The sequence below is a fragment of the Nycticebus coucang genome, chromosome 15 (genome assembly GCF_027406575.1).
Source record: "Nycticebus coucang isolate mNycCou1 chromosome 15, mNycCou1.pri, whole genome shotgun sequence".
NCBI lineage: Eukaryota > Metazoa > Chordata > Mammalia > Primates > Lorisidae > Nycticebus > Nycticebus coucang.
The window spans coordinates 88,461,396-88,484,679 of record NC_069794.1 but is presented as its reverse complement, the minus strand read 5'-3'; the positions used below and the strand labels follow the sequence as shown (position 1 = coordinate 88,484,679).

The window sequence follows — 23,284 nt, the reverse complement described above, 5'->3', positions numbered from 1 at the left end:
CAAATCTTCAGGTGTTTCAAGAGATATTCCAGGTCGTCTCTGAATCGGCAGCAGGATCTGTCTCAGTGTCCTCCACCTCCTCAGCTGAGATTACTTGATTTCTTACAAAAAAGAAAGGAAAGAAAAGCGGGTCAGCATTATGACCTCAAAATTTCTAAAGCAGGAAATGTAAGTAGATATTTTTAAAATGAATCTTATTATTAAATCAAAAGCTTGCTTTATTTTGAATTTTCTGTGTATTCATACTGTTTATAATTTTTCAGTGTGTAGATATGTGGAAACGGAGTCCCTGTAATTTGGCCATGCCTTCTGAAGTGGATGTGAGTCAGTTCATGAACTTTCATACAAAGTTTTTAATTACGTTCTATGATTAGGTAGTTTATACTTTTAAGAAAACAAACTTAATTCTTTTAAAAATAAAATGACTTTTTTCAAAACTTCAACTGCTCGTTTTGGAAGCACATTAAGTTATATAGGAACATCTAATAATGCTTCTTTTATCAAACTGGTTAATTGTTTCATAATACTGGAGCAGTGAAGATTAGGATCCTTAGGTCATATTGTTTGCTGATACATATAGGCTTGAACTATCAATGTTTGAAGACAGGAGAGGGATATTCTGATGAGAGGTCCTATAATTTATTTTCTTGTTTCTTTCTCCCATATTCTTATTATTCACTCAACTCTTTATAGTTATTTAGTTATTTTAACAGATTTATTGTTCTTTTTTCCAGTCTAGCACATATACACCATTCTTACTATCTGTAACTTTTTTAAAAATGTGCAAAGCACAAAGCCAAAAACATTAGTGGTCTGTATATACCCCTCGAGGAAGGAAGCCACACATCTTTTGGCAGAACTTCATTGTATGTATTAATTACCTGGAGAGCTTGTTAAATTGTAGATTCTCCTTCAGCAAGTCTGGTCTGAGGACTGAGATGCCGCAGTTATGCAGCATCCCAGGTTATGTGGTGTTGGAGTCCACAGAGGCCCTAAGACAAAGTTTTTCAGTCTATTTCAATAAGAAGAATACCTAATATATCAGTTAGACATAGATTTCAAGCCCCACTTAAGACCTGCTTACTTAGTCATGGTCTCCCAGGCATAGGGCATGAAAATCTGTATTTTTTACAGGTGCCTAAATGAGTATAAAATACTCTTATGATCATGGTTGCCAGGAAAGATGAGAATATTTGATTCAGATGCTTGGGACATATGCAATATATAGCTACAAATTAGAAAAGGTTCAGAAACATATCAAATTTAATATTATATCTTCCATTGTCTCCTTAATTTTGTCCTCAGCGTTAACATGATAACTCCTGTTCCATTAAAAGGTTTGCCAAAAGGAAAGGATCTTAGTTCTTATATCTCTGACATTCTATTTTTCCTAAAGGAAGAGCTCTCAAAGGACAAATGAGATGTCAGCTTGTGGGGGGAAAAAAGGCAAAAAAAAAAAAAAAAAAGAGGCACCATCCAGAAAAGCCAGCTGTGTTTATTACATTTATTTATTTAATTTTGTTTGTTATTAAAGTTTTTTTTTTTAACTTTTACAACTTTATTTAAAGGAAATAATCAAAGATGTACATAATATGAGGATGGTTTAGTGTAGTGTTGCTGATAGCAAAAATAACATAAAAATACAAATAGCCTAACCTAAATAAATAAATGGGGTTAGGGGAGGATAATACCTTTTTTTTTTTGGTGCACATTTATGGGGTACCTATGAAATTTTGTTACATGTACGTAATATGTAGCAGTGATCAGGTCAGAGTGTTCAGGGTGTGTATACATTACATTTTTGTTAAGTACAGCAGTCCTACTGTTAACAAACCTTGAATTTTTTCCTTTTGTCTTACGGTGTGTTTATACCCTATAACCTACTTCTCTACATCTCTCCCCTCCTCCTACTCACCCTTTCTACTGTCTATTTTAAAGTTGTTACAACTGAACTTACCAGAAGAGTTTTACACTTAAGCTTAAGTAGTTGGTGATATTAGTGATTCAAGAATTCTTGTGCTAGTAAATATATTATTGAGTTACATAGGTTTTCTCTTTGGTTAGAATACTGATTCCATTTTATTTGGTGTCTCTTGATTTCTTTGATTGTTTAGGTGGAGAAATATGCTAAAGTAGAAAAGTCTATCAAATCTGATGACTCACAACCAACAGTGTGGCCAGCCCATGTAAGGTCATTGCTTGTGTTTCCAATGATGCTGTGTCTAATCTGGGATCTGAATTTATTGTTGAACATAAAGCGCAATTACTGTAGTTTTTAAAAAAGGATTGTATGGGGTTTCATGAATTACAAAAAACAACAACTTCCTTGTTTTAATACAAAATTATGGTTTCTGTTAATGCTTTATTAGCTTTAATTTTTATTTTGGTTTGCATATTGGTAGTTTGTTTTCTGCTCCAAATTATTAAATTCTTCTAAGGATGTCTCCTAACAGAAATGTTTTGTATAAGTTCCCCTAATTGTAATAATAACTTCTTCAAGGGAGAAATAGTCATAGTATGTTAAGTAAGGTGAGCCCTAGGAGTAAAATGATGAGAGTATGTATGATTGTAAAAGCAGACAAATAGAAACGCATCTGCTTTTGGAAATTTAATCCTTTCAGTATTATCTAATATTGTTATTTCATATGTCCAGTATGAAGTTCTACTGTATTTCTGTCAAGTTTGGTTAACTAAAAACTAAAACTCCATTTGAACTTTTAAAAATACCACGTAGAAAAGAAAGCAGTATAATCGTGCTGAATATGGAGAGGTGGGACCTCATGAGGGTCAGGGGTGCCAGTAGGGGGATGGACTGCTAGCTTCCAGTCTGACCCTGGACAAGTCACTTACCCTGTCTGCTCAGTTCCCTCAATTCTAATTGGTGAAGAGTATGAGGCGGTACTTACGGAGTGTCAACAATGTTCAAAGAATATTACTATTAGGATTTCCATTAAATATATTAAGTTAATATATTTAATGATATATTCTCAACATACATTTTTATACTTCATAGTGTATGGTAATGCTTTATTAGATGAATGGTTAGTGTGTAATTTTAAAAATTATCCCAGTCTTTGTTCTCTTAGTCTTTAAACATTTTTATAGCCTAAAGTCCACGTGTCTTCATATTGTTGGTTGTAACTTAGTGTGTCATTTATTCCTAGTTTTTACTAATTCTGATGAATAAAATGAATGAAAATTTCTCTTTGGGAATTCATTTGTTAAGTATACCAGTTCAATTTGGTAGTGAACTTGACTAAGCTTAAAACATACCAGGTTGTCCAAGAGTAATTTAAAATATAATTTCTGTTTTTGAAAAAAACCTGTGGTATAATTATTTTTAATATTTGAGAAGGTGTTTATTTTGGATGCTATGTCTTTTTCAGGATATAAAGGATGATTATGTATTTGAAAGTGAAGCTGGTAATCAATATCAAAAAACAAAGCTGACCATCTTGCAGTCACTTGGTGATCCACTTTACTATGGTAAAATACAGCCATGGAAGGCAGATGAAGAAAGTGATAGCCAGATGTCTCCATCACAGTGAGTTCTGTTAAATATTAATGACAAAATCAGGTAGTCATAATTTATCTAGCAACTACTGATAACCATTAATGAATAAAAATTTCCCTTTGGGAATTCGTTTGTTAAGTATACCAATTAGATTTGGTAGTAAACCTATATAAGCTTAAAACATACCAGGTTGTCCAAAAGGAATTTGAAATATAATTTCTTTTTTTTTGAAAAAAATCCTGTGGTATAATTATTTTTATTCTTGCTTTGAACGATATGCATGTGATATTCTCCTTGGTATGTTTATGGCACTTACAACTTTAACTCTGTGAGCATGAAGTATTGGAGCAGTTATGTTTAAAGGGAAGCATGTTTGCTATCTATCCATCGCGGTACAGAGCCCTCTAGCATACTTGCTATAAATATTAAAAGATCCCTGGTATTTCAGTACTGCATGTAAGGAGACAGACTCAGTGCATAATACAGTTATTTGGGACCTTACAGTTGATCTTCCAAATCATATGAACTTTATTTGGTACAGGATGTCAGTACTTGGTTTTTGTTGTTACTGTTATTTTGTTTTCTGATCAAATTGATGCTGTTTTGAAAAGGACAAACAAAGGAGCTTAACAGAAAAGGGCAAGGAGCAGGTTTACATTAAATTGTAACGCCTTTACTTACACAAAATACTAATTGGAACTACAGTAGAAAGATGGATTTGAAGAGTAAGTAACCTCACCAATACCTAGATAAAAGTCAATGAGAGGAAATAGTAACAGGGAATCCTTAGTTTTTCTACATTACCAGTTTTTATTGCTGTATGTAGAATACAAAGATCAGGTGTTTTAATCACCTATAGTTTTTAAAAATCTTTCACTTAAAGATATTTCATTTAAAATTTACTAAGTGTCCTAGAACACAAGGGTAATACAGCTTCTCTCATTAAAAAATAATAATAATAATAATAAAAAGCAAACTGATTAATTTGGTTGACGGGTAGTAAATTAAAATGTCTGCTTTTCTATCAAAGTCACTGGAAAAATGCTACATGATTTATTATCTTGCATATGCATAAAATAGTGCATTTAAAAACTGTGAAGTTAAAGTTTGAGTTGCATTAACTAAGATTTTTTTTAACATTTTATATTTCAGTTCCTCCACAGATGATCATTCAAATTGGTAATTAAAAAATCATCTCACTGTTTTAATCTGTTAAGAAATCATGTAAATGTCAAACTTGTTAAAAGAACTTGGTAGAGATATTTTATTTGAATTGGAAATAAACTATCTTCCTTATCTGAAATATATTCTTTTTTGTGTGTGTGTGTGTGGTTTTTGGCCGAGGCTGGGTTTGAACCCACCACCTCCAGCATATGGGACTGGTGCCCTATCCCTTTGAGCCACAGGCGCCGCCCTGAAATATATTCTAAGGTCCTGTTATGTGGACATAAATAACTTCAGAAATCAAAGGTTAAAGTGAGAAGAAGGCCAAGGGCCTTGTCCAAGGTAGTTGAGTGATTTTGCTGCAGGGCCAACACTTGTAAGGTTGTATACCCCTTGTTAACTTTCAGCCCACATTATATTCTGATAAAAAAAATTTTGGCCTAAATAAATTTCCCTTAAATTAGTTAACTTACTCATATACTTATTTCATAATGCATGTAAATTGCTTCATAAGTTTAAATGTATTGTTAATTTTTTAAAAAATACCTTGGTAGAATATCAATTTATAAAATTACTGTTACTAAAATATGGAAGATTTCAAAAGTAATTTCAGGGTTTTGTACAACAACTCTATCTAATACTTTTCTCTTTTTTTGTATCTTAAAACATTTTAGGTTTATTATTGGATCAAAGACTGATGCTGAGAGGTAAAAATATTTGCATCTTTATTTGTGGTCAGAAAGTATAGGGAAAACTTGACCTTTGGAAGTATTCTGTTAGGAGTCAAAAACTTTGATTTTAGTTATGCCTTTAAATGGTTGAACATACGACTTTTATTATTTATGAGCCTCAACTGTAAAATTGGATTATTAGGCAGTAAAATCTCTTCCAACTTTAAAGTTCTGTTGATTCTCTGGTAAGCCAAACTGTTAATGGTTGTTTTCATAGGATGAGATTTGGGGAGGGCACTTAACTGCATTTTTTTCAGTGTTCTTAATACATCGGATATTTTTTCATAGAATAAGAAAACAAAAGAATAATACTTAAAATACAGTTTTGTTTCATATAAGAAAATAGACATCTGCTGTAGCTAAGGAAGATAATATGTAGTAATTTAATCAGAATCTAAGGACAAGGCAGTGTTTTTTCTGGCTGCGTATTGGTTCAAAAAATGATGAAATTTCTGTATTAGAAATAAGAAATTCGAAGTATGTCTTCTGACTTATCTAGCAAAATGTTTTAGGCATTAGCTTGTCATTGAAAAGGTTAGAAGAATGTGCTTTTAACACGAAGAAACTGCCTGATTTAAATTTTTGTGTTAGGGCGGCACCTGTGGCTCAGTCGGTAAGGCGCCGGCCCCATATACCGAGGGTGGCGGGTTCAAACCCAGCCCCGGCCAAACTGCAACCAAAAAATAGCCGGGCATTGTGGCGGGCGCCTGTAGTCCCAGCTACTCGGGAGGCTGAGGCAAGAGAATCACTTAAGCCCGGGAGTTGGAGGTTGCTGTGAGCTGTGTGAGGCCACGGCCATAAAGTGAGACTCTGTCTCTACAAAAAAAAAAAAGAAATATAAATTTTTGTGTTAATTTTCATAGAACTTTCATTAAGACATTTCTTATATAACAAATTTGTGTTTAAAACAAAGTTAGCTAATCCTTATCTATTTTCCCTTAATATTACAGGGTCGTTAATCAGTACCAGGAATTGGTCCAGAACGAAGCCAAATGTCCAGTCAAGATGTCACACAGCTCCAGTGGCTCAGCCACTCTGAGTCAACTTTCTCCAGGGAAAGAAACAGAAGTGTGTTTAATACTGTTACTTTTTTGTGCCTGTTTTTCAAAGAGTCTGAGAAATGTTAAAGATTATTATTATTATTTTTTTGTAGAGACAGAGTCTTATTTTATCGCCCTCGGTAGAGTGCTGTGGCATCTCAGCTCACAGCAACCTCCAACTTCCAGGCTTAGGCGATTCTCTTGCCGTAGCCTCCTGAGTAGCTGGGACTACAGGCGCTCACCACAACACCCAGCTATTTTTTTGTTGCGGTTTGGCTGGGGCTGGCTTTGAACCCGTCACCCTCGGTTTATGGGGCCGGCACCCTACCCACTGAGCCACAGGCGCCACCCTTAAAGATTATTTTTTTGAGAGGTGGGGGTATTGTTTACTTCCACATTTTAAAATGATTTAACTATAATAGAAATTTTTTAATGTAGCTAAGTTAGAAAAGTATAATGAACACCCACGTTCTAGTCATCTGGTTTTGACAGTTTAATAATTATTTTCCTGGAAAAGATAGACATAGAAGGGTGGGAACTTTGCCTTCATGTTACTCTGCCCTTCTCCCTCAAACTTCTTCCCACTCTGTTCCTTAGAAATCTTCTTATGCTTTAAGTTTACTATAATACATTTCATGGGTCTCGTAAAATTATGTTCCTCTGTAATATTAAATCTATAACTGTAACTTTTGCAATTATAAATTGCTTTCATCTGGAATTAAAGTGATATTAATTTTAACAAGTATGCTTAATGTCACTGTCTTTTAGCAGCCTGAGACTGTGTCAGTTCAGTCTTCAGTATTGGGGAAAGGAGTAAAGCATCGTCCCCCACCCATCAAACTTCCCTCAAGCTCAGGAAATAGTTCCTCAGGTATTACATTTCTTAGTTTTCTATAATCTAAAGTAAGAGATACTATACAATGATAATTTCTTTTTAAAATTTTGTCCCTATTTTTATTTCTTTAATGAACAGAATTTTGAATAATAACCTGGGAAATAACTTACATTCTATTTTAGGTAACTATTTTACACCACAACAGGCAAGCAGCTTTCTTAAATCTCCAACTCCTCCTCCTTCTTCCAAGCCACCAAGTCTTTCTAGGAAGTCATCTGTGGATCTCAGTCAAGGTAGCATGCTTTCTCCAGCTGCCCTGTCACCTGCCAGCTCATCACAAAGTGAGTCAAAACTTAAATTCTTCCTTAAGTCTTCATAAGCTTTTGCATTAATGTTTCTTAAGGCAGCTTTTTCAACCTGTGAAATAGTGAAATCTGAATGTACTGTGCACCCAAAATGTGTAAGTTGCGAGAAGCTTCAGGCAGAGCTCTTGTTGATTGTATGTATTATGTCTTTATTGTAACTGTACTTGTTTTTCTGTATCTATGTATGCACTCTGTGTATACCTTTCTTATAGACTTGCAACCTACACATCTCCTTAAAACAATAATCTTAATCTGGTAGTTACATATGGCAATAAGACTCAAAATATTTTTTATCCCAGTATACCCTAAGATCATTTTAAATTCTATGTAAACTATGCAGCAGATACGAAAAAAAAAATGTCTTAAGAATTGTTACAGAAGGTCCTATCTTTGTTATGTATAAGAAGCCAACTAGTTAGTTCCAACGGTGGTGATAGAATAAACTGAAAACCAATGTTTCAAAAACACCCCTACACTCTTTAATGAATTACTGTCAGTTACTAAATGCGATGATCATAAAGCATTATTTAGAAGATAGTAAAATGTAATTTTTACTATTGAATACCTTTTTTTTTTTTTTAAACATCAAGGAGAGTTATACAAGAATGCTAGTATTAGTTTGGGAGAATTTCTTCGTAAATATCTGAATATTTTAAGTACCAAGTTGGGGGAAAAAGCATTCCAGTTTTTTAGATTTTTTGTAGATAATTAATGTATGCTAAAAGTTTTAGTACACTGCACAGTGATAGGGTGGTCTTCGCGTTAGATGTAAACATCTTCATCTTGATAGCTCAAAAGGTGTAATTTTTCTGCCTTCTTGTTTTGCACAAAGAAAAATATATAAATTTTCTGAAAGTCTTATTCACACTTCTTATGTTGTGGGTATGGATTATGGTAATCTACTGCACACAGTTGTTACTTTAAGTAAGGGATTGAGTGACAGCTTCTGGACATTCACATTTCTTTCCTTTCTTTCTGCAGGACATGAAAGCTAAAAAAGAAAACACCTCAAGAGCTTTTGGTTTTACTTTTTTGGTTTTGTTTCTTGTTTTCGTTTTTTTATTTTTTTTATTTTTTTTTAAATGATAAACTGTGCATACTTCATTCACAACAGATTTTCTATACATTCTACATTTAAACAGAAGTACACAGTTACTGTTAAAGATGCAGTATTATCTATCAAATACTTGCTTTATTACTGTTTTTTGTAAATTGTGTGTCAGGAAAAACTTGATGTGTTAGGAATCAAACATGTATATTTAGGTGCCAAATATGATTGTTAACCACATGTAATTTATTAAATACGTTCATAGTTTATCTCAGACTGTTACACTAAATAAGCAATATTTTAAAATGAAGTCTTGAATTAGTAAGATTGCAAATAATAAATTAATTTGAATTCCTTTTGAACTTTTTAGGCCAAAGGCAGCTTGTAGGAAACCAACTTTCAAATGGGTATTGTGGTAGAATACAAATGTATATTTTTACTGTTATGGTAATAGCATCTCTAATGGGAGTTTTATGTGATATACTGCATCCTTAATTGTAATTGAGTGTAGCAACACTCATGTATCATGTGTAGAAATTAACACTTGCAGTTAACTGCTTATAAAAAAAAAAAACTGGAACAAATTGTCAGTGCTAAGTAAGATTCCATTAACCTTATTTTTAAAAGGACTGGCCATTTATAACAAACTAGCAATTTTTATTTTTCTCAATGAGCAGGATCTGGAACTCCTAAGCCATCTACTCCTACACCAACCCCTTCATCGACCCCACACCCTCCTGATGCTCAGAGCTCAACTCCTAGTACCCTTTCTGCCACCCCTACTCCCCAAGATTCAGGCTTCACCCCTCAGCCCACTTTGTTAACTCAGTTTGCTCAGCAGCAAAGGTCTCTGAGCCAGGCAATGCCTGTAACGACCATTCCTCTTTCCACCATGGTGACATCTATAACTACAGGAACTACGGCCACCCAGGTCATGGCAAATTCTACTGGACTTAACTTCATCAATGTAGTGGGCTCTGTTTGGTAAGTTTGTGTGGATGTCCTGGTTGGGTTTTTTTGGTTTGTTTAAAGACAATTTCACCAATCCAAATACATTTTTATTTAAAATTAAAAACAATTTGCATGTTACTTTAACTGAAAGAGAATAGTTAAGATCCGGACAGAAGCTGCTTCACATGTATGTTTTAATTTTAGAGGACATATCTACGAGGTACTGAGATGATAACTTCATAGCAGCTTGGACTTTTCTGTTATACTCTGTGTTAACGTCTTTTAGTTCCTTGGTTAACGCTTTACTTTTTCAAATTACATTTTAAATATACAGTACTTTATTTTAGGCAACATTGCTGTCACTTTTTGGCAATAAAATGAAATCAAGCCCAGAAATTGATATTTAAGACAGAAATAACTAATTGTGTTTGTTTAGTAGTTTGCTTGTTTTTTAATCTGAGGACTTGTGTGGTTGATTTTTCCTTTTGTGATGGAATTTTAATACTTTATTCTTCTACAGTGGGACCCAGGCTTTGATGAGTGGTTCAAACCCCATGCTGGGCTGTAACACTGGTGCCATAACTCCTGCAGGAATAAACCTGAGTGGACTTCTGCCCTCAGGAGGTCTCCTACCAAATGCATTGCCCAGCACGATGCAGGCAGCTTCACAAGCAGGTCAGAATGTTGGAAATAATAATCTCTAAAAGACTAAAGTAGATGCTAATATAAAAGTATTGTTTAAAGGATATTACCACAGGCATTTAATTAATGTCATTATTTCATGAAGTATTATATCTCAGGTATTTGATTTCAAAAGCCTTCAAAGTTCTCTCACTATTTGTGTATAATCTTGGGAAAGTTCCCTTTGTGTATCATTTTCTTGTAAATAAAATGGACATAGCAATAATTTGCATCACAGTTATGAGGATTAAATGAATAAATGCAGATGATGTGTTTAAACTGCACCTGCCTTCAAAAATATTTGTTGTCTTCATTTTCAGTAACAGTTATTATTCCATAGGTAAACAGTTACAACAACTTGTGGAGTTTTTTCATCCTCTTTCCAAGAATATATGGCAATATCTTGGAACAATTCAATTTCTCACTACTGAGGAAAAATTTAACAGGAAAAACAACATAATCAGAAAAATTTGTCAAAACCTTTCTGTCGGCTGGGCACAGTGGTTCACTCTTATAATCCCATGATTTTGGAGGGCTGAGATATGAGGATTGCTTGAGTCCAGCAATTCAAGACCAGCCTGGGCAACATAGTAAGACTCTATCTCTACAAAATGTAAAAAATTAAAAGCTAACGGGGCATAGTGGTGTGTACTTTTGTAGTCTTAGCTACCTGGGAGGCTGATGCAGGAGGATCACGTTAGCCCAGGATTTTGAGGATTCAGTGAGCTATGATCAAAGCATGCATGTAAGACCCTGCTTCAAACAAACAAAAATTTTCTATGAATTATAAGAAAGGGAACCCAAAGAATATAATGAAATATATGTTAACATGTTGCTATGATTTCCTGATTTTAGCTGGTGTTCTTATTTTAATAAGCATAGATAGGTTAAATGCGCTCTGGTGACCAAAGCCCTGGAAACAGAATCAAATCTCGAACGTAGGTATTTACATTTATGTCTCTCTACCACTTGAACCAGTGAGTGACATGTGGCTTCAGCTATTAACTGTGGAGCCTTAGAGAAGTTAATTTACTTCATTCTTCTCTCTTCAGTTTCATTCATTCTAAAATGGAAGTAAAAATATCTTAACTTTTTTTGGTGCTTAAAAGAAATAAATGAAGCCCTTAGAAGTCTAGAAAGCATTATACAGATGTCATCTACCTTAAAAAAAAAGAAAAGGAAAATCAATTTCATCATATTTCTATCTGATTATACTTTTCAGTTTGTTTTGTTTTTTTCTTGAGACAGGGTCTCAAGCTGTCACACTAGTTAGAGTGCCATGGTGTCATAGCTTACAGCAACCTCAAATTCTTGGGCTTAAGCGAGTCTCTTGCCTCAGCCTCCCTAGTAGCTGGGACTACAGATGCCCGTCACAATGCCCAGCTATTTTTTGTATTATTTATTTATTCATTGTTGTTTAGCAGGCCCTGGCTGGGCTTGAGCCTACCAGCCTCTGTGTGTGTGGCTGGCACCCTACTCACTGAGCTTTGAGTGCCGAACCTACTTTTCAGTTTTTTAAAACAACAGGCAGTAGTTATCAGGTGAATTTCTTGCCTCACATCTTTTTGTTTTAAATAAAATTATCTGATAGAGAGTACTAGATACACATTTTTTTAAGGTGCAAAATATACACATACTTTGAGACCAGGGTCATCAGCATGGTGGGCAACCTGCAGCCTCAAGGCAACATATGGTTCCCTCTCCCATGTGGCCCACAAAGCTTACATTTAGGGCCTTTATTGTAAAAAGTTCTTCCCAGCTTTGAGATATATTGTATGTTGCATCACAGATTTTTAGGAATAAGATCAGAATTACCAGAGCATTTGTTTCCTGACTTTGGATTTTGATCATTACACATAAAATTCAATATTCTTTAGCATTCTGAATATTAGCATTTGTAGTTTAAAAAACAGCATACAGCACACCACTTTTTAGAGGTATTATTACGGTATACTCTGCAGTGCCAAGAAATTTAAGTAGATGCACCTGATGTGTTTGTACAGCAGTGATAGTTTTGTTATATTCATGGTGTAGTAATTGTAGCTTACTCTTTGTTCAGCCATCAACAAATGGTGTTGTAGTAATTTTAGCTTACTCTTTGTTCAGAATAGGGAAAAGAAGTCTCAGTTTCTGAAGTAATAGAATATAATGTACATCTCGTACACCACATCTTTAATCTCAGTGTTGATAAATATTGAAGAAGATGATTTTTTTAAAGATATTTTAAAAGTATGGACAATAAGCACATCTGTGCAGAATATATAAAATGTGCTTAAATATACTAAGTATGAATTATTTTTATGTGTTATAAAGATTTAATTCTATTATAACCATAAGTTTCATTTAACAGGTGTTCCATTTGGCTTAAAAAATACTTCAAGTCTCAGGCCCTTAAATCTCCTCCAGGTAAACCTGAAAAACTGCTTTTGATTGATGTTTTTATATTTTAATTATTTAAAAAGGTATATCTGTACGTAATTTGCATTTGAAATTTTGAGTTCTGTTTAGAGATTTTTTTTTAAGGGTGTGATTGCTGTTGCTGTGTTTGTGTGGTCAGGCGGATAAGGAGGCTTCAGGAAGCCTTCATTCTATATAGCATACTTTCATTGGCTCCAGCAGCCTTGCCTAGTTAGCTAGCTTTTCCAGTAAAGAGAACTGACACCTTCCAAGGATAATTGTCTGCAATAATAATAGTGGATATACTTAGGAAATAATTGTTCTCCCAACAGGTATTTTATATATACATATATGTAATACTGTTGTTTATAATAGATTTTGTGCTTGAATGGAGATTTTTAAAATAATTCTTTTCCTGAGGAGGATATGATTTTTTAACATAGGGTTAGGCACCTAATAGTCATTCAGTAAATGCTTGTTGGGTTATAGTACATAACTAATGATGAGGCTTCTTTTTTTCTTATATGTACATATATGTTTTTAGTGTCAATAAAGTCATAGAGATAGAATATAGAAATTTTTTCTTTTTTTTTTTTTTTTTGCAGTTTTTGGCCGGGGCTGGGTTTGAACCCTCCACCTCCAGCATATGGGGCCGGCATCCTACTCTTTTGAGCCACAGGTGCCGCCCGAATATAGAAATTTTATAACACATAAATTCACAATACTTTGGGTCTTATGCTAGGTCCTTTAATTTAAAGAAGGAGTAAGGTATTAAGCTAGTAGTTTGGAAGATGAGTGGGATTATATAAAGAATTTAAAGATAGACATAAACGTAAAGTTCTGAAGATATAAGAGATAGAGCTTTGGATTATTGAGAAATAACAGATCAACCAAACTAGTGTTCAGGATTAACAATTGGGAAATTTGTTAAGAGCTAAAACTTAAAACTTATTTCTTATACAAGATGCAAATAGTGTCAGTATCTGCAGACTGTACTTGCAGGACAATATTCATGTAAGATGGACAAGACCACAGATCACATTGGTTTATTTAACCTACTTTCTTGCATATTGTCACTGGAATTTCTCTCAAGGATATTAGCACTGATAATAAGGAATAAGGACAAAGCTACCTTATGAATTTATTACATTTTTCTATATTCACCATCTGCTAATTGAGGAAAGGATGACCAATCTGTGCTATGTCCAGATTTACCTAACAGTGAGCTGTGCTGGATGTAGATATTTTGACTGAAAGATGCCTATACAGATCTAAAATTCTACTGCTGGTAAGGCCTCAGAGTACATATAACTTGAATCCCTACAGCTTAAAATGAAAAAGCTATTTTCTGGTGCATTTGGAAAACATTGTTTTTATTATTAACGTAAAGTTTCTGGATGCTTCTTAAATTTTTTTTTCTTTAATTTGAATCAATTTAGATTTCAGAGTGACAACAGATTATGATCTTCAAACCAAATATAGATATCTAATATGCTATGCTTTTTTTCAGCTTCAGAATTCTTCACTATGTTATATAGAAATTCATACATTTCTGAATTTTTAGCAAAGCTGGAATAAATTTTGGAGGATAGATTTTCTTTTTTTTTTTTGTAGAGACAGAGTCTCACTTTATGGCCCTCGGTAGAGTGCTGTGGCCTCACACAGCTCACAGCAACCTCCAACTCCTGGGCTTAAGCGATTCTCTTGCCTCAGCCTCCCGGTGGAGGATAGATTTTCTTAATATACATTTCTGATTCCCAAGATTCTTGCTTTTACTTTCTAATGTATTTAATGCTCTTTTGTATTGATACATAAGAAGAGTGAAATGAAAAATGGAATGTAAATTTGGATAGCTATTAAATTATTGAAGTAGAAAGATTTATGTTTGAGGTATTAAAGTAGTAACACTTAAAATTGTTTCTAAATAGATCTTTTTTTAAGGGCAGTCAATAGGTTTCGGTTTCTGTTCATCTCTTTCCTCAGTATTAGGATAGTACCTAGTCACTGTGAGGTACCTTTATGTGGAATAAAGAAATTTAAATATTTTATATAAACATGTGAATTTGGTTAATTCTTGTTTAAATTCTTAATAGCTTCCAGGTGGTTCACTCATTTTTAACACCCTGCAGCAGCAGCAACAGCAGCTGTCTCAGTTCACACCACAACAACCTCAGCAGCCCACAACTTCTAGTCCTCAACCACCCGGGGAGCAGGTATGTGTTTTCTGGGCTTGTGTGGGCTTTTACCATAGAAATTATAACCTGTGTTTGTGTATTCCAATCAAAGCTTTTATTTATTTAAACAGATGTTTCCTATAGTGTTTTTCTTTGTTAACGATAGTATCTCTCAGTTATTGGGTGCCTATTTGTAATGAAACAGCCATATAGAGTAGATAATGTCATCTGCATCTTGCATAGTAGGAATTACATTCAGATAAATGACACTTGTTCAGCTCGGTGCCAGTAGCTCAGTGGTTAAGGCGCCAGCCATATACACTGGAGCTGGTGGGTTCGAACCCAGCCCTGGCCTGCTAAAAACAACAGTGACAACTATAACAAAAAAGTAGCCGGCATTGTGGTGGGCACCTGTAGTCCCAGGTACTTGGAAGGCTGAGGCAAGAGAATCGCCTAAGCCCAAGAGTTTGAGGTTGCTGTGAGCTATGAGCTGTGAGCTGTGATGCCATGGCACTCTACCAAGGGCAATGCAGAGAAACTGTCTCCAAAAAAAAAAGAAGAAGGAAAAGAAGAAGAAGAATGACACTTGTTCATAGCCCCACAGAGAGTGGCAGAGCCAGGGATTCAAACCTAGGTCTTTCTGCCCCTATGGCATATATACATATTTTCTACCCAGTTATCGTCTTTCTGTTCAAAGGATTTTGATGTGGGAATATCATGAAGTATAGGGCAGTGGGAACACAGGCAAAAACAAATACATGTACACTGCCCAACAAAAGAAAGTGAATAAGAGCTGAAGTAAATTAAAGTAGAAGTAAAGTGTTTTCTAAACCTTGGTTATGTTTTGGAATCATCTGGGAAACTAAAAAGTACTGATTCCTGGGTCTCACCCCTAGAGTTTCTATAGCTCACAGTTAAATTTTATGAAATAAATTATATGAAGCCTTTGCCCAGGTTTTCCCAATTGAGCTGTAGTTGGATAAAGCTCATTTTCTGGTAGATTGTTATTTTTTTTTTTTTTTGTAGAGACCGAGTCTCACTGTACTGCCCAGAGTAGAGTGCTATGACGTCACACAGCTCACAGCAACCTCCAGCTCTTGGGCTTACGCGATTCTCTTGCCTCAGCCTCCCGAGCAGCTGGGACTACAGGCGCCCGCCACAACGCCCGTCTATTTTTTTGTTGCAGTTTGGCCGGGGCTGGGCTTGAACCCACCACCCTCAGTATATGGGGCCAGCGCCCTACTCACTGAGCCACAGGCGCCGCCCTCTGGTAGATTGTTTTAAAAAGGCACATTCAAAACTAGTTTTTTTATTCTTAACACAATAAGGATTGTTTGAATATAAAATCCTTGGTTTGCTTTCTTTTAATTTAAAAAATTTTTTCAGCTGTAGTAAAATACACATAAAATGTACCATCTTAACCATTTTTAAGTATTCAGTAGTGTTAAGTGTATAAACATTGTGCAACAGATTTCTAGAACTTTTTCATCTTATAAAACTGACACTCTATATCCAATATATAACAGTTGTCCATTTCCCTCTCTGACCTCCTGGCAGTCACCTTTCTACTTTATGTTTCTGTGAGTTCATCTACTTAAAATATCTAATAGAAGTGAGTATTTGTGTCTGGCATATTTGTCCTTTTTGTTTATTAGCATAAAGTGAGACAAGGTTTGTCCATGTAGTATTGTAGCATGTGTCAGAGTCTCTTTCCTTTTTAATGCTAAATAATACTCATATAGACCACATTTTGTTTATCCGTCATCCATTGATGGATACTTGGGTGGCTTCCATCTTTTGGCTATTGTGAATACTACTGCCAAGACCATAGGTATACAGTCATCTCTTTGAGACCCTGCTTTCAGGATATATACCCAGAAATTGGATTGCTGAGTCATGTGTTCATTCTATTTTTAATTTTTTATGCTGTTTTCCATAGTGGCTATACCATTTGTATCTTTCCCACCAACAGTGCACAAAGATTCTATCTAACTTACCCATATAACCTTCCATGCTTGTTATATGGGGCTTTTTGGTTTTTTTACCAGCAGCCATCCTAATGGGTGTCAGGTGATAACTGTGCTTTTCCTTAATGATTAGTGATGTGGAGCATCTTTTCATATGTTTCCTGACCTTTTGCATATTTTCTTTAGAGAAAAGTCTATTCGGGCCCTTTGTTCATTTTTAATCAGGTTTTTTGTTGTTGAATTGTAGTTCTTCATGTACTCTTTCTATCCAGGGATATGATGTGCAAAGATTTTCTTCTATTCATGGGTTGACTTCACTCTTTATTGTGTCCTTTGCACATTTTGATGTAGTTCATTTTATCTGCTTTTACTTTTATTGTTCATGCTTTTGGTATCTTATTGAAGATCATTGCCAAATCCAATGTCATGATTCTTTTTACTGTGTTTTCTTCTATAGGTGGGTTTCTTTCTTTAAATTTATTGAAAATGTTTTCTAGTATTGGCTTTGTTTTTTTTTTTTTTTTTTTTAATTTATTTATTTATTTTTTTGCAGTTTTTGGCTGGGGCTGGGTTTGAACCCACCACCTCCAGCATATGGGGCTGGCGCCCTACCTCTTTGAGCCATAGGTGCCACCACCATATTGGCTTTGTTTTTGAGAAATCAGATGCCAGTCTTATTATATTGCTCTTCTAAGTTTATTTATTTAATCATTTTGTTTAGAGGCCCCTAATGTTTGTCTTTGTCTGTTAGATCTATATTTTCACTTAGATATGTGTCAAAATTGATTTGTCCATGTCTTTCCAGTGGGTCTTTTTAATGTGTAGATTCATGTCTTCTTTATTTCTGGAAGATTTTCTTGGATTATGGTTGTCTAGTTTCTTAAAGTAGAAACTTAAATTATTGGGATGACCTAAATATTGTTACACATGTCCTTCTCAACCCTATTTAACCTGCTTTCCACAAATTTTGTTATGTTGTGCTTTCATTTTATTCCATAGAAATTTCTAATGTTCCACAAATTCTCTTACTGGGTTATTTAGATGTGTTGTTTGATTTCTAAGTATTTGGGAATCTCCTAGATACAGTTGATATCTAGTTTAAATCTACTATGGTCTGATAATATATTTTAAGTTTGTTTTGTTTTGCTGCAGAATGTTGTCTGGATGATATTATTGATAATATTCCATATATGTATGACTATATAACAGGAAACAGGAAACGTGTATTTTACTGTTGTTAGGAGTGTTCTGTGTTAGATCATATTATTGGCTGATACTGTTTAGTTCTTCTGCACCCATACTGATTTTCTTTCTATATATTTTTTCTTTCTACGTGAAGTGTTGAAGTCTTTAACAAAAACTGGAAATTTCTAAATATCCTTTTAGTTCTATTAATTTTTTGCTAATAGTAGGTGCATACACAGGATTATTTTCTTATTTAATTGACCCCTTATTAACAAATGACCTTCATCTCTAGTAATATTAATACTACTTCTGAGTAGTGTTAGCTTACATCTTTTTTCATCCTTTTCTTTTTAGCTTGAGTCTTTATTTCTTAGTATTTGTATTTCTTATTTCAGGTGTTTTTCATTATTCCAGCATTGATTCTGTTGGTGGTGTTGCCTTAGAATCTATATGTTTATGGGGTGTTTTTAGGGAGGAAATTTGTATCAGCTGGGTTTTTTACATTTTGGGGTTGTCTTATGACAGCAGTTGGGGAGATGATGTACTCTGCTGTTTTCTGTTGTTCATTTCATGAACTGGGTTTCAAGTTTAAGAGCGTCCCCTAACTGTCAGCTCTGTGCTCTTCTGTGTGGTTTTCCTTCTATACCCATGGAGTTCCCCTCTAGATAAATATAACTTCTGAAATGTTTTATATACTGAAATATTACTTCAGACATTATTTTAGGTGTTATATCAAAGGGTGTCTTTTGCAGAACAAAGTTTTTAATTTTGATGACGTCCAAGTTAATATTTTCTTTCCATTTATGGAATGTGCTTTTAAGTGTTATGTCCAAGAAACTCTTTGTCTAGTCTTAAGTTTCAGGTTTTCTCCTGTGCGCTCTTCTGACAGTTTTATAATTTCCTATTTTAAATCTTGATCCATTATCATTTATTTTTTGTATGCGAAAGTGTGTGACTTAGCTCCAGGTTCTTTTTTTTTCCTCCTGTGACTGTCCAATTGTTCCAACACCATTTGTTGAAAAAGCGATTCTTCCTCCCTTTGTCAAAGGTCAGCTGGCTCTCTTTGGGTGGGACTATTCTGGGTTCTCTGTTATTGTCCATTGATGATCTTTGTGTCTCTTCCTTGGCCAGTACCATGCTGTTGTGATCACTGTGTAGATTATGTAGTAAGTCTTGAAATTGGGCACAATGTCTTCTTCCCACTTCATCCTTTTTCAAAATTATTGTAGCTAGTCTAAATCATTTACTTTTCCATATAAATTTAGAAACATCTTATCTGTATCTACAAAATACATTGCTGGATTTTTAAAGGAATGGAGTTAAACCTTTTGATCAGTTTGGCATAGAATTGTCTTTGTCTTTATTATGTGAGTCTCACATTCCAGAAAAACTATGTCTCTGTTTAAGCCAAAAATCAATGTTTTATAGTTTTTTGGCATACAAAATTACACATATATGTTTTGTTATGTTGTCTGTCACACTATTTTTTTTTAGATATTTTTTTTTTTAATTAGATCCTAAGTGTACATTACTGCATTTATGGGGTAAAATGTATAGACTCTGTATACAACCTAGAATATTCACATCCAGCTGGTCAACATATCATTCACCTCACTTAATTGTTGTGTTTAGACATGTATACTCTACTGTTAATATATTTGACATGTACACTTGCAATGTACACAGTAGGTGAGATCCCATTGATTACCCTCCCACACACTTTCTTATACAAAAAATAACTGATAATGGATCAAGATTTACAATAGGAAATTATAAAACTGTCAGAAGAAAGCACAGGAAAAAATCTGGGACTTAGGGCTATAAATTCAGTTTATACCTGAATTTTTTCCTTTTTTGAGCAACTGTGAATAGTATTATTTTTAATTTGTTGCCACGTTTATTAGTAGTACATTAATATTGACTTTTGTGTGTTGTTATTCTCCAATCCTACTGAACTTAACTAGTATGTTTTCTGTAGATTCCTTAGGATTTTCTACATAGATGGTTGTGTCATTCGCAAATAAGGACAGTTTTGTTTTTTCTTACTATCTCTAGGCCTTTATTTCCTTTTTTTTTAAACTTACTTTGCTGGTTAAAAGTTCCAACACAATGTTTTTGTTACAAAAGATGTTGTTAAGCTTTAAAAAATTGTTTTAATGAGGTATTATTAATATAGCATGAAACAATAAGTTCAGATTCAATTCAGAAAACTGAAGTTTTTTTTTTTTTTAATACCATGAACTTACTCTTGCTTATTCAAATACCTTTTAAGTCTTTCCTCTACATTTTTCTAAGACCTCATCTTATCCAGAAAAATAATTCTAATTTCTTTTTACCAATTCAAAATTGTTTTTCCTTTTTTGTATAAGTCATTATTTTTTATTTAGGGTTCTGAACAAGGTACAGCCAGTCAAGAACAGGCCTTATCTGCTCAGCAAGCTGCTGTTATTAACCTTACTGGAGTAGGAAGTTTTATGCAGTCACAGGCAGCTGGTAGGTATTTTTATAACTTCATCTGCTGAATTTACTGAAAGTGTTTAATCCATCTGCGATCTCACCACTTCAGTTGCCTTGCAAGCAGTAATCAGAAAAAAAAAAGTTGTATTTAATGTGTAAACAATTAAATTGATTAACTGATGACTGTCTTAAGATGTTTTCATTTGACAGTTGATTAAGAGTTTTAACTTAACATCTATTTACAGCAGTTGTGTTTTTCTCATCTTACCATTTACTGGCAAAATTTTACATACTTATACAACTTATTAGGAAGCTGCTAAGGCTGTTTTCAGTATTTGCCAATACTTGTCTTAGTTATCTTAATAACTTTCCAGTTTTCCTGGGTTATTGTGATTGCATTTTTCTAGATCGTATCATCTTTATCTCATTCTGGTAGCTTGTAGTTGTATAAATGACTTGAACCTTACTTGTCAGTAGCATAACTTCCGTAAGCCACTTTTTCTTTTGAAGAAAGTGAGATTAAACTAATTACTATTCACTACTTCAGCAGTAAATGGTGAGCCAGATTTACCCTTAGTGAATATTCTATTAATTGAAGACAGTTCTAACTTCATATTTAATTAAAACCAATACACCATGTGTATAAGAGCTATGGTAAGAGTTTGAGGATTGAATGAGTTGACTGTGTTGCCAATATTTTCATGTTATCACTATGAGCTTACTGTAATGGCTTTAGAATTCTTACATAACACTCAATGTCTGAATTTAGGAGTCATTTAGAATGGAATAATCAAAGTCTTTATTTTGGAAATAATAATTGTTAAATAATTTAGAGCTAATAAATTTCCAAATGGAAATTTATAATTATATATCTTTACCACACAAGTTATAAATCTCCTAAAATAGCTGTTGTGTAAGTTAGTAGAAAGATCTCTAGGCTGAAAAATCATGAGAGTGTTAGCAACAGACTTGCCACTGATTACTTTGTACTTAAACCAGGTTAATTAACCCTTAAACATACTCGTGGTAAAATGAGGGTTTTAACTGATAATTGTCTTTCTACTCAGGTCTAAAAATAATAAGGCGTAGTCTTAGTTCGCTACCTTTTTTGTTGATATTCATTGCAGCATTTTTCTTTAAAGCAGTTGTCTACCAGTTTTGTCGTTGATAGCTTGGATTTCCAATCCCCCTTTTCCTACTTTGTTGGTTATATTTTCAAAATAATGTACTTTCATCTTACATTGAAAAAGAAAGTCTTCTAAACAAAATAGCACCAGTATCAAATTTCATGGAGATGCAAGAGAGGAAGGGATAGTGCTTTGGCACACCTGCAGTCTCTTCCCTTTCTTTGTCCAGAAAGTTTCATCAACTAACAGGAGACTAAATTTATTCTGAAATGTCTATAATTTGATACTTAAGATTAATCATACTGCTAACTTTTCTATTATTTCATTTTCTGTGTTGTCCTTTTCTAACCCTGGTAGCTTTCAAACTTTTTGACTGGCCTGCTTTCCCCTTCTCCTCTCTGTAGTGTTGTCTCAGCTTGGCTCTGCCGAGAACAGACCTGAGCAAAGCCTTCCTCAGCAGAGATTCCAGCTCTCCTCTGCCTTTCAACAGCAGCAGCAACAGATACAAGTAATCCAGCAACTTCACTCTGATTACATTTTTAAAGATACTTAGCTCCAAAAGTACCTCAGAATAGCTTGCTTTAGTTTTATATTACTGTCTTTTAAGACTATATAGTAATTGGTAAATAATTTAGCGAATTTTACTTATAAGTCTGACATTTTAGCTAGTCAACTTGGAGCACTGAGTATATTTTGTCCATTTAAGCCATACTCTTTTCCTGATTTAAAATCTCTCATGAAGTGCTGGTGGCACATTAACATACTTTTCTAGTTTGAAATATATTTTGCAATAGACAGTTGTAAGTGCCAATTGTTACCTTCCTAATATTGTACTACAGAAAAGTGTCCCTTTTAGTAACTGTCATACCTGTTTATTTAGAGAAATGTACCATTATTTTAGGAAGGAAAGTCAGCATAATATAGTTGACTAACTTGATACTCAGGGTGGTTTTATTTTGCTATAAACTATCATACAACAAAATGGTAACTGAAGTTGCTGAGTTACTGCAATATAGACTGGCAGGGCAAAGTAACAGACATAATTTGAAGTTTGCCAAGAATCATTTTTAAAGCCCTCAGCAGGCTTCTGTGCCACTGGTGCTGTTTGATTGTGCATTGTCTCAATGTGGTATAGTCCTTTTTTGTTATCTTGGTGCTTTCTCCCTTTCAGTTTTGTTGTTTTCGTCACTCTCAGGAAAAGCACCTTTCCCCACCTGCCTGCATCTAACATAACATGATATTTTTTCCCCTCCCTTTGCAGCAGTTGCGATTCTTACAGCACCAAATGGCTATGGCGGCAGCAGCAGCACAAACAGCGCAGCTACAACGTCATCGGCATACAGGCAGCCAGTCAAAAAGTAAAATGAAGAGAGGCACGTCAACCACTCCAAAATTCTGAGTCTTGCATTATTATTTTTTAAACATAAGAGCATTGAATCAAAAGATTGAGTTTCTACTTCATTTTTGTTTTTTAATGTGTCAGTATTTTACATTGCTAGATGTACAAACTTTATACAGAAGCACAACCCTATGATTTTTAAATAAAAACAGGGAAATGGTTTAACAAACTAGGGTTGATTTGTCTAAGTCACTGCTTTTTAAAAATGGTTTCACTGTACATACTATTAAGAAAGTGACCTAAGAAATA

At 34.2% G+C, this 23,284-nt stretch overlaps 1 protein-coding gene across 10 annotated transcripts in view; it reads left to right on the top strand.

Moving 5' to 3' along the window:
• Positions 1 to 23,204, top strand: part of SUPT20H (SPT20 homolog, SAGA complex component) — a 47,371-nt gene extending 24,167 nt beyond the window's left edge. For 7 of the 10 annotated variants that reach the window (XM_053563053.1, XM_053563048.1, XM_053563044.1 and 4 more), the window contains 16 exons: positions 12 to 168; positions 264 to 320; positions 2,115 to 2,186; positions 3,387 to 3,544; positions 4,667 to 4,693; positions 5,353 to 5,385; positions 6,360 to 6,477; positions 7,218 to 7,320; positions 7,467 to 7,625; positions 9,612 to 9,681; positions 10,169 to 10,323; positions 12,680 to 12,735; positions 14,820 to 14,939; positions 20,440 to 20,545; positions 22,041 to 22,144; positions 22,898 to 23,204. In XM_053563053.1, coding sequence (XP_053419028.1) covers positions 12 to 168; positions 264 to 320; positions 2,115 to 2,186; positions 3,387 to 3,544; positions 4,667 to 4,693; positions 5,353 to 5,385; positions 6,360 to 6,477; positions 7,218 to 7,320; positions 7,467 to 7,625; positions 9,612 to 9,681; positions 10,169 to 10,323; positions 12,680 to 12,735; positions 14,820 to 14,939; positions 20,440 to 20,545; positions 22,041 to 22,144; positions 22,898 to 23,035 — 1,633 coding nt within the window. In that variant the 3' untranslated portion in view covers positions 23,036 to 23,204. The remainder of the gene's footprint in view (positions 1 to 11; positions 169 to 263; positions 321 to 2,114; positions 2,187 to 3,386; positions 3,545 to 4,666; positions 4,694 to 5,352; positions 5,386 to 6,359; positions 6,478 to 7,217; positions 7,321 to 7,466; positions 7,626 to 9,611; positions 9,682 to 10,168; positions 10,324 to 12,679; positions 12,736 to 14,819; positions 14,940 to 20,439; positions 20,546 to 22,040; positions 22,145 to 22,897) is intronic. The other 3 variants (XM_053563052.1, XM_053563051.1, XM_053563046.1) reach the window with 2 other exon arrangements.
• Positions 23,205 to 23,284: the final 80 nt, after the last annotated feature.